This window comes from Megascapheus bottae, chromosome 16 (assembly GCF_031878675.1).
Source record: "Megascapheus bottae isolate mThoBot1 chromosome 16, mThoBot2.hap1, whole genome shotgun sequence".
NCBI classification, from domain to species: Eukaryota; Metazoa; Chordata; class Mammalia; order Rodentia; family Geomyidae; genus Megascapheus; species Megascapheus bottae.
This window is the reverse complement of record NC_143524.1, coordinates 42,134,294-42,152,144: the sequence shown is the minus strand read 5'-3', so window position 1 is coordinate 42,152,144 and position 17,851 is coordinate 42,134,294. Positions and strand designations below refer to the sequence as shown.

The following is a 17,851-nucleotide window of genomic DNA, read 5'->3' as shown; positions in this document are numbered from 1 at the left end:
AAAGCGCACAATGTTAAAAAGTTCATGTTTGGAGGTTTATTAGATTTGTGATCAGCTTCTGGCCAGCATCATCCCTACTAGTGGTCTCTAGAAACAAGGAGTAATGAAGTGTTCTTACTCAGCGGTTGAGAAGTTACTCCCCAGTGTTGCAGGGACATTATGAATACAAGGGAGGAAATGTGGAATCTGCAACAATCTCATGGTGGAGCCAGTATAAAGGAAGGGTAGAAATCTATTAGTATGTATGTATATGTGAATCCACATATTTGAAAGATTTGAACTCTGTCTTACCAGGTGCTCCTATCTAGAGGTGACCCTGCAAAGTTACACACGTTATGATTATTCTGATTGATTTCTCTTTTGTTTCCTTCCTCACAGGGGAGGAAAAGGATCTGCTATTATCATGGTGAAATGCTTCATCTTTGTGTTTCTCTTCTATGGATTCCTTTTTGGTATCTGGAGTTAGGCCAAAACAATGAAAAGAAAGGAATTACAGCACCAGCCCTTTTACCTCTCATGCATACAGGTAAAATTCCCCAGGCAGATGCATCTACCTACATGAGAGTATAAGGTCGTGTACTTAAAAAAAAGGGGGGGGGGCTACAGTTACATTCATCAAATAGTGGGTGTATTACTTCTCTAGCAGGGTTTGAACTCTGGGCCTGGACGCTCAAGGCTACCACCCTACCCCTTGAGCCACAGTGCCCCTTCCTAAAGTCTTGTGCTTTGTTGTGTATTTCAACATATGTGGTAATGCATAGAAATGAATCCATGAAACTGGCCAGTGATAACTGAAATATGGAATTTCCAGGGGGAGAATTCAAATAGTATTTCCCCCCCAAATTAACTCACAGTCTGACAAAATGAATACCAGGAAACTGGTGTTGGAGAGGTGAGGAGACTAGGCAAATACAGGAAGTGGGGAAGAATGCAGGTATGAAAGCCTATGCATATATGAAATTAAGAAAACAGAGAGAAGTTGGGGTGGGAGGGAAGAAGGAGAATGATGAAAGGGATGACTTTGATCCAGATGGGTTGCATTAATAGACTGACTTGTACTATTTATAAACATAATAAAATATAGTTAAAAAGAAAACAACAAAGAAAACCTGGTCAATTGGGTCACATGTGCCAATACAAACAAACATGGTATAGCAAACATATACACACTGAAACTTAAGAAACACAGCAACTGTCTGTTTACATGTGCATATGTGTGTGTACATTGCTTGATGTGGCTAAATACAGATGTGAGAAATACTAAGAACTTGAGACTCTTATCTCCTGTTAATCACTAAAAAATGGGAAGTGGGGCTGTGGCTCCAGGGGTAGGACAGTCGCCTTGAGCTGAAGAGCTCAGGGACAGCACCCAAGCCCAGAGTTCAAGCCCCATGACCCGCCCCCCCCAAAGTACAGCTAACCCACTGACTATGTGACAGAAAGATAGAACTTGTATAGTCTTCTGGATTTTGCGATTTAAAATAAATAATTAAGGACAGGTAATATTTATTGAGGATTGTGTATCTGCAAAAATAAAGGCCTGAGTTAGATTATTTATTTATTTATTCCTCACAAATCCAGATAAAGAATAAAGTATTTTAATTACTTTTGGGTTTATTCTTCAACTGAGAAAACTGCGAGCAAGGTAGGTGACTTTCTCATAGTTATCTAGTCCACATGGAGCATACTTTTTAAATAAATGCTGTTATTAAATATTGAGGGCATGCCCCCCCCCCACACACAGCATAGCTGAAACCCAAAATATCTGTGAGTGATATCTGACCAAGCCTTCCACCATTCATACTAACCTAATCCCGACGGCAACAGCTAAGGGACTTCATCCCTACAAACTTCTGCCCGATCCGTCGGCGGATCTGCTTGGTCCTGATGCTGTAGACCACGGGGTTCATGAGAGGTGGTACCAGCAGGTACACATAGGACATGAGAAGGTGCACGACGCGGGGCAGGTGCTCCCCAAAGCGATGCACCAGAGACAAGCCAATCATGGGGATGTAGAAGAGCAACACGGCGCAGATGTGGGAGACACAGGTGTGGAGGGCCCGGAAGCGCTCTTGTGGAGAGGCTTTGCCCAGCACCGTGTGCAGGATGAGGGCGTAGGAGAGGAGGATGAGCAGGGAGTCCACGCCCACCGTGCAGGCCACCACGAAGAGCCCGTAGATGTGGTTGACGAGGATGCTGGAGCAGGCCAGCTTCATGACCTCGAGGTGCAGGCAGTAGGCATGGGCCAGCTCGTGGGAGCCGCAGTACTGGAAGCGCTGCAGGAGGAAGGGCAAGGGCAGGATGAGCAGGGCGCTTCTCAGCACCGCGCCCAGCCCCAGCTTGAGGATGCGGGCCGGGGTCAGGATGCTGGAGTAACGCAGCGGGTGGCGGATGGCCACGCAGCGGTCGATGGACATGGACAAGAGGACGGAGGATTCCACCAGAGACAAAGTGTGGATGAAGAAGAGCTGTGTGAAGCAGGCCGGGAGGCCAATCTCTCGGGCCCCGAACCAGAAGATGCCCATCACGGTGGGCAATGTGGACAGGCAAAGACCCAAGTCTGTGAGGGCCAGCATGGCCAGGAAATAGTACATGGGTTCGTGAAGGGTGGCATCCGTACGGACCACGTGGAGGATGGTAAGGTTCCCCACAATCACGGTCAAGTAGATGGAGCAGAAGGGAATGGAGATCCAGCCGTGGGCATGTTCCAGACCTGGAAAGCCAGTCAGGAAGAAAGTGGCTTTTTGGAGGCTGCTGTTGTAAAGGATAGCCATGGATTTGCAACCTGTTTTCACCAACCTGACATGCAGAATAGGGATCCAGAGGCTTGACGAGGTTGAACGCTCAGTCACCTCAATGCGCCAGGAGTCGTGGGTCAAGAAGTGTCTGCAGAGGGTAAGGGATTATGATAGTGGATTACCTTCAGGGTCAACAGGGATACCATAGGTAGTATTTTTTTTTAACCCTGAAAAATTTGCCAACTCAATGAGTATCACCGATGTGGGACAATTGGCACTGTACATTACCCTGAACAACAGTCTACTAGGATCAGGTATATGAGATGTGGTTTCAAATATAGTTGCAATTTGCCTGAGTATTTTATTTCATTCTAGGTGCAGAGCCAACATAGGATACCAGAGAAAGTTTGGTGAATGTTGAAACCTTTGAATTTGAAGCACATCAGAGTAATGTGTGTCTTCTGAATTTATGTAACATTCATTTGTAGAGCAATGCAATTTGTAGGCAAATTGTATTTGTTTCTTTGAATGAAAGGATGGAACATTACTTTTGTTGGTTTCACTACTAGGAATAACATGCATATGAAATTATCTTGAAAGGCAAATTGCAGCAATATGGGGAAGACATACAAAAGCAATCCTGGTTTAAATGGAGCAGAAATATACTAAGAAACAAAATATTCCATTTACAGGGAATTTTCTTCCAGAAATATTCATATAAACGCTGTTTGTCCACCTTGGAATGCTCTATAGTTCTCTCTGATATTTTGATGGATGGCAAAATTCATGCATATAGATCATCGATCTAAAGCCTAGAAAAGAGTAGCATTGTAAAGAGAAACATCTGAGACTTCAGAGAAGAAGGAGTTCTTAGACAGGTGGCTTTGAGACTTAGTTCTGAGAGACACCAGGAGAGATGGGTCTGCAAATGAGTTGTTAAGCCAGGACACAATATAGAAATGAGGATGAGAAGGAGATGTGCACCAAACCTGAAGCAAAAGACGACAGGAAAGAAATCTGAAAGAGTAGCATTTGTTTAGATGAGAATGAGACAACTAATTCTAGAGCTGAGTGAGAATCTAAAGTTAGCTCTGCCTCTGAGATTTGGCTGGCTATGACTTCTTATAATACCAGACTTGGGCTTTCCTTTACTCTACCTTCATAATGAGTTAGGTTGTAAAGCATCCTATTGTGTACTGTATATGCAAGTGACCAGAGTATTAGTTATCACATTTGTAAAAACTTATACTAGACTAACTATGTTATATATAAACTACTTTTCTACACACTATTGTGAATAATGTCATTTAACCATGACACTGGTACATTAGTGCTAGAGAGACCTGTTCTCTTCTTAGGAAGATTGTATGGGTGAAAAGTACACTAATGTTATCACTTACTCTGTTCTTAACTCTCAAGAGTATAACATAGGGACGAAAACTATGGGGCAGAGAGATCAAATGATCTGGGTTAAGTTACAGAGCAAGTAAGGAAGTCTTGAACTTGAAATTCAAACCCTGAATGCATAGTACTGAGACTATGATATTTGTATTATCTCCTTATACCATATTTCCCATACCTATTGCATTGAAATTTAGCTGATATAGGGGGCCGGAGGGAGAGATAAAAAAGAAGATTAGCTGATGTAAGAGGTAGATAATTAACAAACTGAAATTAAAAGAAGAAACCTCATGGTTTTCTTGGACGTGTTTGCCACAGTAAACAAACTGGTATTGATAAACAATAGACAGGAAACATTTCAGGGAATGAGTTAAGCTTGGGATATTTGGAATGCAAGTCTCACCAGCAATTCTTGATGAGGTTTGGTTTGGGTTCTCACTTAACTGACAGCTTGAATTACAAGATAGCTGCCAATGTAATGACTGGAAACTGTTTAAATGGGGAAGGAGGGCTTAAATATAGAAAGGAAAAAGAGACAGGGAGTATAGAATCAGGGAAACAAGATAAAGGATGTAAGGTCAATGAAATCAAGTGAGTACTATTAATTACAAAAATATGAAGTGAGATAAGTTCTAAGAAGATACAGTACTTTTTGTGTACTGTTATTTCCTCTGTTATTTTTTTCCCATTTGCCCTCTCGCCCTCTGCCCCTGTGTCCCCCCACCAAGTTATAAAGTTCATTTTGAATGTATTGTCTTGAGAGATCAGGTAGATGTTGCATTGTTTTTCCCTTGGTTGTTTTCTCACAATTTCATTGTTCCCCTTCCCTTGCCCAATTCAGATAAATGTATATACAATACGCATGGTACCAAAATCAAATACAGTTACAACAGGGGATAAACCATAAATGATAGAAGGACAAAAAAAACAAAAGAAAAAGTAAATAACCTCATATAGTACATGCAGTTTGGTACTCTACAATTTTCCTCTCCTATATTAGTCGAGAGCTTCAGCATTTTAAAGTGCTGTCAGTCCACTGTATTATTTGAATACACATTTAAGATAAAGAAGAGAGATTACAATTGTAATTTCAAAGATTATGGACCATGTTCTGAATAATGACAGAATAGATGTCAGGTAGGGGATATTAAAAGAATGAACCCAACTTTTGCAGGAACAAACACAACTAGAGAGCTAGAACTACAGCCATGGAGCTTCTATACCAGCTCCATCTGTCATTCTAAAGTTCTGTGAGCAGTGATATGGGGATGTGGCTATGGCTGAGGGCTCAGATTGTGGGCCTGCTTCCGTGTCTGGAATCATCATCAGACTACTGATTGTTCTTTAGGCAATCCTGTGTGCACTACATACCTGGACAATAGCAAAAGGGCTGAGCCAGCATGCTCGCATAAAGACGGTAGCTCAGCTTCAGGCCAGGCGGTAGCTCAGCTTTAATAGTCTCTGTCTGAGAGGAAATCTCCTTTTAAAGTGTGCAGGAATATCTCCTCAGAGGCTTCTGCTGAGGAATAATTCCCTAAAGATTTTATAGCATATTTAATTGAGGACAGAGGCAGGAGGGAGAGCTGAGAGGACTGTTATAAACCATAATACCTAGGACTCAAGAAAAAAAATGTCAAATCTCAACTGGAGAAATCTAGTCTAAAATCTGTCCCTTTTTTGTCATATCTGTCTGCAAAGCATTGGAGAAAGCTTCATTAAACTAAGTGGGCATGGTTACTACATTGCCACCTGTACTTCAGGGTTTTGGTGCAGCCTCGCCTAAGGGGATCTGTGATGATTTCGCACAGATCACAGAATAAATGTGTCCAGTGATTTGGAGCAAAAGAGCTGGTGCTGGTGGCTCACACTGTGATCCTAGCTAATCAGGAAGCTGAGATCTGAGGATCATGGGTTGAAGCCAAGCTGGGCAGAAAAGTCCATGCAGCTATCTCCAATTAAGTACCAAAAGACGCCAAAGGTGAGGTATGGCTCAAATGGTAGAGCCCTAGCCTTGAGCACTAGCCTTGAGCAACAACTTAGGGACAGCCCCCAGGTCCTGAGTTCAAGCCATAGGATTGGCGCGCATATGACTAGCATTCTAAGACTACAGGGAAATGTGCATGGTAAGATCTGTCTGGTTTGGAGCTGATGAGGGGAGGATTCAAAGTGAAATTGTGATCTCACTAAGATAAATGATTGAGGAAAATATTAAAGATCTTCTCTGATTTTCTTTCTTATCACTTATTGTTGAGTTAGTACACATTTGTAATATATTGATTATTGTGGGAATTCCCATCATGCCCTGCTCACAGGGCATGAAGAACAAATTCATCCCTGACACTTCATTCCTCTCCTATTTTGTTTTTCTGAAGAGTGTTGGTAAATTTCACTATGCTGTGTGTGTGTGTGTGTGTGTGTGTGTGTGTGATATAACTTGAAAGCACCAGCACTGAGGACACCAGGAAGGAAAGAAAAGTCAAAGTCATGATATATATATATATAATCAGTTCAAAGATAAGTATAAAGCACATGATGTAAATAATTCAGAAAATTTCTGTTTTCTAGGCAGATGATTAAAATGGCAAAGAAATTTTAGAATAGAGACTAGGTCAATGACCCATGGGACTTGATTTGTTTGGTTCTAATATTGTTCATTTTTTAAAAATGTAAATAAATTCATTTAAATGTTTAGGTGTCTAACCACTTCTAAAGTTCCATTTCTAAAATCTACTGCTACAACCTCTTCACTATCTTTTAAAATGGGCATGTGAATGAAAAGAGGAAGAGTGGGCAAATGCAGCCAATATTCATATGTGAAATGGAGGGGATGGGTAGGGTGGGAAGAGATGGTGGAGGATAATGAAAGGGTAAGTTTGAACATGATAGATTATGCTCACAAACTGAAATATTGAGTTGCAACCATTTTGTACAACTATTTAAGTTACTATAAATAAATAGAGAAGAAAACAAATAGATAAATAAAAAGTCAGTATAAAGCTTTCACATTTTTAGTTTGGAACACCTAAACATTTTTGTTAGAACATCGTTGGGATAGAAGTTTAACAAAGAATAAAATCTAGAGATCATTATTTTAGCTAAGTTAATGAGTTTATATTGCTATGTTGTATTGCTTCAGAATTAAAATTTGAAGTCGAACTTTATATGTGTCTGCACATTATATATATATATATATATACATATATACATTCTCCTTTGAAATAAAATTAGATGTTCTGTCCCTGAGTAAAATCACATTTTTTTGGTTAGTCATGGGGCTTGAACTCTGGGCGTAGGCCCTGTCCCTGAGCTCTTCAACTCAAGACTGATGCTCTACCACCTTAGGCACAGCACCACTTCTTCACATCTTTCATAACTCTTATATTTCAACCAAAGTAACTGACTCAATGAGGACTAAGTATTGATTTTTACAGAAGTATTTGTGGAGAGTAATATTATAGTTTCTTCATCCATGATCTGTAACCTACTGGATATCAAGTACCACTTGTTAGATAGAGGAGCCACAAAGCAGCTGCCTTACTGTGTCCATACTCTATGTGGATAACGAATCCATTCCAAGGAGGTTATTTTATTTTTGAAGATATGGGCTGAGTTCCTTGAGAGCCCCTGGTTTATGCAGGTGCTCTAATACTTTCATGACCATAGGGAGAAAGAAAGGATCTGGCAAAAGTGGGCAAAGAAATGGATGAGGTAGGTAGATATTTTATGAGTATTAGGCAGAAGAACTCAGGGGAAGGAAAGGGAGGATAGTAAAGGCACACAGTAGAGGAGGAAGGAAGAGACAAAATGTTCATTTAATTCTTATGAACAGTTGATGTTGTATATTTTTTGCTTGAGTTTCATCTGTAGGTGTGGCATTACCATTTTTGGTTCAATTTCTGAGGCATGAAGACATCTCAAAGAGGTCAAAACAATGTAAACACTTTAAATGTAAATGCAGTCTTTGATCACTTCTCACTACCAATTGTCATGTAAAAGTATATTATGACTTTCAAAATGAATATGTTGAATATTCCTTTAAGCATAAAGAAAATTGTTATTCTGTGATTAAAGGTATCTATCTATCTCTATCTATGAAAAGTAGACTATCTACTATATTTACAACAGGAACTGGATCTTAAATCCCTAGCCAACAGTTTCCCACGGTGATTCTTCTATGCTTATAAACATGATGACAGATGTTAGGGAGAAGACGCCAATGTAGTTGTTGAATGAATTACCCTACGTGTTCTGATGTCACTCATGGGGTTTTCACATGATCAAAAACCTCTGTGAGCTTTGTTCTGGCACAGTTTCTCTAAGACCAGAGTTCTTATCTGTTGGCTCTTCACACAGTAGACAATGGGATTCATCAATGGAGGCACCATCAGGAAAACATCAGCCATTAGGATCCTGACTATTGGAGAGCTATTTTTGGCTAAACGATAGAGAACAGCAAGAGTGAGAACAGGAACATAGAAGATGAGCACAGCACAGATGTGGGAGACACAGGTGTTGAGGACCTTAAGCCTTTCCTTCTGGGAGGCTATGCTTAACACCGCTTTCAGGATCATCACATAGGATAGGAAAATAAAGGTTATATCCAGGATACCCGTGAGAGCTACAAACAAGCCATAGACAACATTGACCTTGTTATCAGAACATGCCAGCTTCATAACGTCCTGATGCAGGCAGTAGGAATGGGACAGGAGATTCTTCTTGCAGTATCTTAGATGTTTTAGAGTTAAAGGGAAGGGCAGGATCAACAAGACATTTTTGAGAGCAAAAGCAAGCCCAATCTGAGTGACCCTGGCATTGGTGAGGATGGAGGTGTATCTCAGAGGGTTACAGATGGCAATAAATCTGTCAAAAGACATGATGAGAAGGACAGATGACTCCAGAGCTGAGAATTCATGAATGAAAAACTCTTGGGCAAAACAGGCATTGGGGGAAATTTCTGGATCATTGAGCAAGAAAACCTTAAGCATGGTGGGAAGAGAGGAGAAGGAAAGTCCCAGGTCAGAGAGAGCCAGCATGGAGAGGAAGTAATACATAGGTTCATGCAAAGAAGGCTCTGTTTTGATGAAAAACAGGATGGTACAATTCCCCAACACGGCCACAACATACATGAGACATATTGGTATGGAGATCCAAATGTGCAGATGCTCCATTCCTGGAATCCCAACCAAATAGAACATGACAATCTCATTTCTGGAATTGTTGGCGATGGACATGACAGTATGTATGGGAAATCCCATGAAAGATTCAGAAGAGGTGAATTGTAGTAGTGCAAATTGACTGGCCCAAAATGCCCAGCTTTGTTATTTTGGTAACATTTTGTTCTTGTCAGACCAAGTGATCCAGACACCGTCCTTACATAGGATTCTAAATGGAGAAAAATGAATAGGTGAAGAGGTACATATCATAATCCAAATAAATTAAAAACCAAGCTATTAAAAATAAAATTAAAAATTAAAAAAATTAAAAATAAAGCTATTAGTCATCAAAATATATCCTAGGGCTAGAACTCAGGGCCTGAGCACTGTCCTTGGACATTCTCAAGGCTAGTGCTCTACCACTTGAGCCACAGCACCATTTCCAGCTTTTTTCTGTGTATGTGATACTGAGGAATCAAACCCATGGCTTTGTGCATGCTAGGCAAGCACTCTTTATTTATTTATTTATTTATTTTTGCATTTTTTATTGTAATTAGTAAAAGGGTTACATGATATTTACCAGATAGAAGGTGCATTAATTCACATACATTGATACCCTTTCACATGTCTTGGTACCCATTTCCCTCCCCCCCCACCCCCCACCCATCTTGGTTTTCCCCCCTTCCCTATCAAATTTCAAATAACCAAATACAAATAAATTCAATATATCAGATAACAAAGTGAGATACTGTAACAATATGAGATAACCAAGGGACAGCAAAGGAGATGAGAGACAACATAGTACATTAAGGACAACAATCATTCGTTATATGGCTTTTGTTTCAATATCCTGGAGGTCCTTTCAATTAGCTTCGTACTGTATGGCCTTATGTATCAAGATTTTGCTCTATTGCAGATCTCTGCTAGTAGAGCCCAAGGTTTCTACTGATTATGACAAATGAGGGAAACCATTGAGCCTACGTTCCTTTGAGTCTGGCTTACTTCACTTAATGTGATTTTTTCTAAGTCTTTCCATTTCCTAACAAATGGGGCAATGTCATTCTTTCTGACAGCAGCATAGAATTCCATTGTGTACAAATACCACAACTTGTTGATCCACTCATCAACTGAGGGACATCTAGGTTGGTTCCATATCTTTGCTATGGTGAATAGTGCTGCAATGAACATTGTTGTGCTAGTGGATTTAGTATGCCCTTGTTTCTGGATGGTTGGGTAAATGCCAAGTAGTGGAATTGCTGGGTCATAGGGGAGTTCTATGTTTAGCCTTTTGAGGCACTGCCATATTGCTTTCCATAGTGGTTGAACGAGTTTGCACTCCCACCAACAGTGTAGTAGTGATCCCTCCTGGCCACATCCCCTCCAACATCTGTTATTATTCATTTTCCTGATCCTGGCCATTCTAACTGGAGTGAGGTGGAATCTTAGAGTTGTTTTGATTTGCATTTCTTTTATGACCAGAGATGTTGAGCATTTCTTCATGTCTATAGGCCACTTTTGTTTCTTCTTCAGAGAAGACTCTCTTTAAGTCTTTGGCCCATCTTTTAATGGGATGGTTGTTACTTTGGAGATTAGTTTTGGAGTGATTCAATTTTTTGAGTTGTTGATATATTTTAGATATGAGGCCTTTATCTGTTGTTTGGTTGGTGAAGATCTTCTCCCATTCTGTAGGCTTCCTAATTAATTTACTAGCTATGTCCTTTGCCATACCAAAGCTCTGCAGTTTAATGCAGTCCCACTTATCCAGCCTTTCTCTGATTTGTTGTGATTCTTGGTCCTTATTAAGAAAGTTTCAACCTGTGCCAAGGAGGCCTAGTGTATCTCCTATTCCTTCCTGTAAATTTTTCAGTGTGTCAGCTTTTACCTCCAGGTCTTTGATCCATTTGGAGTTAATTCTAGTGCAAGGTGACAAAGAAGGATCCAACTTTAGTTTTCTGCAGGTGCTTAACCAGTTCTGCCAGCACAACTTGTTGAAGAGGCTGTCTTTCTTCCATTCTATTTTTTTGGCTCCCTTGTCAAAGATTAGGTGGCCATAGGTCTGTGGTTTAATATCTGGGTCCTCAGTTCTATTCCATTGGTCTTCAGGCCTGTTCCTGTGCCAGTACCAAGCTGTTTTGAGAATTATAGCTCTGTAATAGAGTCTAAAGTTTGGAATTGAAATTCCTCCAGCACTGTTCTTTCTGCTAAGAAGTGTTTTTGCTATACGGGGTCTTTTATTATTCCATATGAAATTTTGAATTGCCTCTTCTATTTCTTTAAAGAATGCCATTGGGATATTGATGGGTATTGCATTGAATTTGTAGATAGCTCTTGGTAAGATTGTCATTTTCACAATATTGATTCTTCCAATCCAGGAGCATGGGAGGTTTTTCCATTTCCTTAGTTCTGCTTTAATTTCCTTTTTTAGGGTTTTAAAGTTTTCGTCAAAAAGGTCCTTTACATTCTTAGTTAAGCTAATTCCTAGGTACTTTATTTTCTTTGAGGCTATTGTGAAAGGAGTTTCTTTCCTGATTATTGCCTAGTTCCTCTCACTGTTGGCGTAAAGGAAGGCAGTTGATTTTTGAGGGTTGATTTTATATAGACAAGCACTCTTACCACTAGGCCACACTCATGGCCCGGTGATACTAGCTTTATATAAAAACTTTTATAGAATTAAGATAATTATAAAAATATTTATTACCTAGTTGAAAACCAGACAATTTTGTCTTTTAGTATATTATAACCTATGTCTAGATATGTGTTAAAAAATCAGTAAAACTATACTACGAGGAACATTTTTAATGGTTTATTTCCTTCCTTCCTTCCTTCCTTCCTTCCTTCCTTCCTTCCTTCCTTCCTTCCTTTCTTCCTTTCTTGCTTTGCTTAAGGTAAGAATTTTAAGGAGTTTCCTGGTGTGTTTGGCTCTGAACCTCAGATCTCAGCTTCTTAAGTATAGGATTGCAGGTGTGAGCTAGAGCTAGCAGCCCCAGGCATACTTCTTTTTTTTCTTTTTAAAATTTTTCTTAGTAACCTAGGAAAGTAGGATATTCTCTGATTCACCGATGTTCTGCATTTCAATATGTGATTCTTAGGAGGGGAGTAAAATTAACATCATCAAACTTTATTTTTATACAGCATAGACCTCAATGATTATTCCAATGGTAACAGCCATTTATATCTTCATTTCTAGATAAGTCAGTCATGTTGCCATCTAATATTTTATACTTAAGCAGTTTATATAGCTAGGAAAAGCCTCAGCCTAGCTTGCTAGTTAGATTATTTATCTTTTAAAATATTTCTTTCATTTGTGTTTTATTTTCTAGTGCATTCATTAGTTTTTTATTTCCTAATTATTTTATTTTTTCTGGTTTTAAATGCATCCTAACAATTAAGCTTCATTTCAACTATATGCTTTTTCTTTTTTGAATAAATATAATGCACGTTTGTTCTTTCTGAATTTCTTTAAATGCCTGTGCACTTTAATTTGTGCTTGTTAATTATTCTATTAATTTTCATTCTTTTTGGTTATTCTGCACTCATGTTGGGTTTGATGCATTTTTATCTTCAGTGAAAAAAGCTTTTTTTTAATATTGATAATTACAACGCGGAATGGTTGTTTTAGTCACATTAACAAATGTATCACCTTGCATTTTTACATTATTTGCATTCAGACTAGTTGAGAGCTGAGACGCCTATTTTGAGTGACACTGAAATATGCAAACCATCCTCATTAGCTCCCATCCCTATACTTGGTATCAATATGACCAGATTATCTCTTCAGCCTTGCTGAAACTCCATCCTTTGGCTAATTTCTCATTCCTCTACTTGCTATTCACACTGGAGAGTGTCTTCATCAGTATTTCACTTTATATTAAAATTTTGAACTCTTATTTGTAATCTCATCTTCAACTGGTGGGTTTTTGATAGTTTGATGATGTACTTTAAACAAAATATTCATGTTCCCAGATTAGACATCATCAGAGTTTCTTTGTAATTCCCAGATTTTGTTAATCTACTAGGATTTATTTTCAGTAACAGTGAAGGGGTCTTTCCTCAAAAGCAAACCTGAGTTTACTTTGGTTATTTACCCCCATCTGCTGCAACATCTACCTGGTTCTATGGTGCAGACTAGCTGGTTCTATGTGGTGGTAGCAAGCTCCATGAGGGCTACAAAGGTCACAATCCATGTTGAGTAAATATCTGACTCTTGGAGCACTTTCATGGTTAGCAACATTCAGCTAGAGAACTGTCATAAATTAATATCTTTACAGCTGGAGCCCTGTGGACCCCTGTATTTTTTATCCAATTTGACACAAAAGTATGTATTTTTATGAGATATCATCTATTATCTATCATCTATCATTTATCTGCTTCCTTATCTATTATCAGCGTAGCATTTACGTAGCATCTATTGCTCTATTGGTAGAAAAACACAATAGTAATGCTTTTATCATTTAGTATTTGTATCTATTACTAATATGTTTGCTGTAGAGAGTGATATATCTAAGTTGGCCTACTATAATATACTGAATAAAAATTTCCTCCAAAGCTTAACACACCATTTTCAAAATATAACCTATTATAGCAAGAGTATTAATCTATTAAAGAAACCTATTAAAGTATTAATCTACTAATGAAAGGGTCAATTTACTGGAAAATTATTAAATAACCTACTCCTATAAATTAAATGATGAAACAAATTTATATGAAATGCATTAGAACTGTTTTAGCTCTCACTATTAATCTTGTCATGATTTGGCAATGTTTTTCAAACATATAGGTGATTTCTTAACAGTCTGAGTTTCTATTTACTTTTTAAGCAATCTTTTCTTATTGCCCTTGAAGACGTGACTGAATGCTTGTTGTGATAAAGCTATTCTGTTTCCTGTTTGGCTTAAACATTATTACAGTTGTGTGAAATGCTTCCATCAATAGAATGCTGTCTTTTAGAAAGCATATCCATGTTGTCATGATTCTTCTTTCTGATATGGGTCTGAGGGCATGAGAAGAGCCTCTGAAGGAAAAATAAAGCTGTATTTCAACAGGATTGTGGAAGAGTCATATTCGGAGTGTTTTGTGTATATAAGCAGAGTGACTCAAAACTGTCTTCCACAAGGACAGAGGCTCAATCTGTGTGGAATACTAACACTGTTAAGGTAAATACAATTTAAGAATATGCTACTCTTATTTCTCGGAGTCTTTCATTGTATTAAACCCAACCAGTTCAGGCTTCATTTCCTCAGCTCCCTGTTTGGTCCACCCCAAAGAGGGGCTTGATATCCAAAGGAGTGCTTCCTGTACAAACATGAAAAAATACGATTTTTCTTTCAATTTTCTCCCCAAACTGCAATACTTCACCATGGTAGTTCCACTTTTTTTAAACATATATTAACTACTTCAATTAAGCTTTTATTGAGTTTATACATTTTAACATTTAAATAATACAGCCAGTTATCTACTTAGCAGGCTGTTTCTTACATTGAGTACATCCTCAGACGGGAGCAATGAAAGAGTTAAATGAAAATTGTGTGTCAAGAATAGGCCATCCATCATTATTTCAGGTCTGATGAGATATCTACAATGGAAGTATTGGCTTTTCAGTTACTTACCAAGAAATATACAACTTGATGTGCACTTGATGTGTCTGAAAGAAATGAATTCAGAATGAAATCATCCAGCCCCAGTTGTGAGGTGCACAGGTGCCTTCTGAAAGTTGGAGTCAACCACTCCTACCCTGAAGCCTTTTAGTAGAATGGAGGTCTCTAGGGATGACAGCTCCTCCTGATATTGCCAATGTTACTAAAAAGCTCATAGGTCTCAGTGTCCCTTCAAGTTGAGTTCTGCTGACTCTCACAGTGTTCATGGATTTAGCTAGTGGTACTTAATTCCCAACAGGCCTTTTCTGCTCCTCAAAACCCAGTGGATTCCTCTTTCTTCTGGAGACATGGCCACACGTTATTTTCTGAGGCAATTTAATAATTAACACCAAAGCTGGGCACTGGTGGCTCATGCCTGTAATCCTAACTACTCAGGAGGCTGAGATCTGAGGATGGCAGTTCAAAACCAGCAATGTACTATGTTATCTCTCAGCTCTTTTGCTGTCCCTTGGTTATCTCATATTGTTACAATATCTCACTTTGTTATCTGATATATCGGATATATTTGTATTTGGTTATTTGAAATTGGATAGGGAAGGGGGAAAACAAGATGGGGGGGTGCAGGGGAGGGTAATGGGGACCAAGACATGTGAAAGGGTATCAATGTATGTGAATTAATGCACCTTCTATCTGGTGAATATTATGTAACCCTTCTATTAATTACAATAAAAATATATGAAAAATATGTCTGTGAGACTTCTCTCCAATTAACCACCAGAAAAGCGGAAGTGGTGCTGTAGTTCAAGTGGTAGAGCAGTAGCCTTGAGCTGAAGAGCCCAGGTCCACATTTCAAATCCATGACCACCACCACCATCACCACCAAAAAAAATAATAATTAAAACCAAGTCATTAATTAATTAACTTAATTAATGGATAATGTTTAATAGTCAATAAAATTCAATTATTATTTGTTTCTATTTAAATCACCTTTAAAATGACTAAGTACTAGCTGATTGATAGTAAATCAAATAATATTCAATAGTTATATACCAACTGATATTTAATATATTTTGAACTTGATAATTAAACAGCAGCATGGCAGATGTGATGAAACATATTGCAAGATTCAGAGAGAGCATGGTGGGATACTAAACCATGCCTTAGACAAACCTGGCCCACCCACTAACTTCTTAAGCCCAAGAAATGTGCTGATGAGTCCAGCACAACAAAGCATTTCTCAGTAACAGCAATGGGAAAGATATGTCTCTGGAATGATTGATGTGAAACAGGATCACAATTATAATAATAAAGGGGAAGGTTAGCATCTGAATGGACTATGCTACAGAATTGTAAAAGTAGTCATTATTTTATTAGCGCTAACAAATAAATGTCTTTGTTAGGTTTCTACAGAACAAAAACATCAGACAGCTATAGCAATACTACTTAGGTTATAGCCACCAAGTAAACCAAAGAAGGGTTACAGGGAATTACTGAGTGATCATCCTTTAAGACTATCTGGGTCTTGCTGGCCTGGATTTCAGAGCTGAAATAGTTTTGGATTCTGCAGCAGTTGGTTAGAGATACATGTCCCAAGTAAAAGGATCTTTTGGATTCTGTGGTACTTAGACGCAGTCAAGGAGAACTTTTCTTCTGCCTTCCCCCAAAAGAATTATGGCAAATTTCTTGAGTAAGTTGATAAAAATAAAAAGTGAACCCTAAGTCAGATTATTGGATACAGGATCCAAGTTGACACTGGTCCTTCTCTGTGTAATGGGATTGATGTATTCAGTCAACTCAACCCCCTTTGATAGTTCCTTGGTTTAATGAGCAAGAGCTTTTCCAGTGAAACCAAATAGAAATTTGTCAAACTGTGTCCAGATTCTTATAGCTAATAAATGAATAAAGCGATATCACACATGGGTCTCACTGATAAGTATTGTGAAGTCTATTACATTTCCCTTTGAGTTTATCAACATGATCTTTGTACTCTAGTTAGATATTTGGAGAATGAATATAGACTTCTGTAAGTTCAACCACATAGTTGACAGATGCAATACGTGTGTGTGTGTGTGTGTGTGTGTGTGTGTGTGTGTGATTTAATGATCTTTGTACTCTAGTTAGATATTTGGAGAATGAATATAGACTTCTGTAAGCTCAACCACATAGATGACAGATGCAAGACGTGTGTGTGTGTGATTTTTGATTTGTTTGTCTTCAGACACATTTCTGTCTGTCTATCTAGACACATTTCTGTCTGTCTATCTATCTCTATCTATCTCTCTACCTAGATATATTGTATCTGGATACTTGATTTTGGAAAATACAGTCTTAGAGAGTGGATCATTTAAATGAAAACAATAAAGTGTTTGGTCTACTGTGGGACTGATTGATACAAAAGGGTAACACACATAAAGCCAGAATTTATGATGGAAGAAGGAAATTTCTTAAAGGCTACTGAAAGGTATCCATTCAACTTTTATCCAATAAATATAAAAAATTTATGGCCAGAGAACATATTCCTAGATAAATACAAATGACAAAATAGGAAAAGTAACAAATAGAAACTCAAAATATTCAGATATTTATAAAAAGCAACCTTTTTTGTATCTTTTTAAGTAATTTCAAACTGACATAATGAAAAACTGAGTTTCTTGTGCTTCTTAACTCCAAAATCATAATTAAAACAATCCTTAGAAGTCCATTTAACAATGAAATCATGTCAACTGTAGGTAAAATATTCTAGTATAAAGAGGGAATATTTTCTAAGTTATCTTTTAATGTTGCCTGACTTTGAGCAAAATGTGGCAAACAATTTTTCAAGTGGAAAATTTCAGGCCATTGTCACTGATAAAGCATGAGGTTAAAATCCTGAAGAAAATTAAACACAACTTAAACCTGCCACACTTGAAAAAATAAACTTTTAAAAAGGAGGAGGAAGGAGGGAGTTAAGGCACACAATGCAGAA

The 17,851-nt window shown here is 38.3% G+C and overlaps 2 protein-coding genes across 2 annotated transcripts; both read right to left on the bottom strand.

Annotated features, from left to right (window-relative positions):
- Positions 1 to 1,808: 1,808 nt before the first annotated feature.
- LOC150053397 (olfactory receptor 51G1-like) lies at positions 1,809 to 2,774 on the bottom strand. Its single transcript, XM_090349072.1, has one exon. The coding sequence runs from the start codon at positions 2,772 to 2,774 to the stop codon at positions 1,809 to 1,811; it is 966 nt and encodes a 321-aa protein (XP_090205198.1).
- A 5,642-nt stretch (positions 2,775 to 8,416) lies between these two features.
- Positions 8,417 to 9,370, bottom strand: LOC150053396 (olfactory receptor 51A4-like). Its single transcript, XM_090349291.1, has one exon. It carries the CDS (start codon positions 9,368 to 9,370, stop codon positions 8,417 to 8,419), a length of 954 nt encoding a protein of 317 aa, XP_090205417.1.
- Positions 9,371 to 17,851: the final 8,481 nt, after the last annotated feature.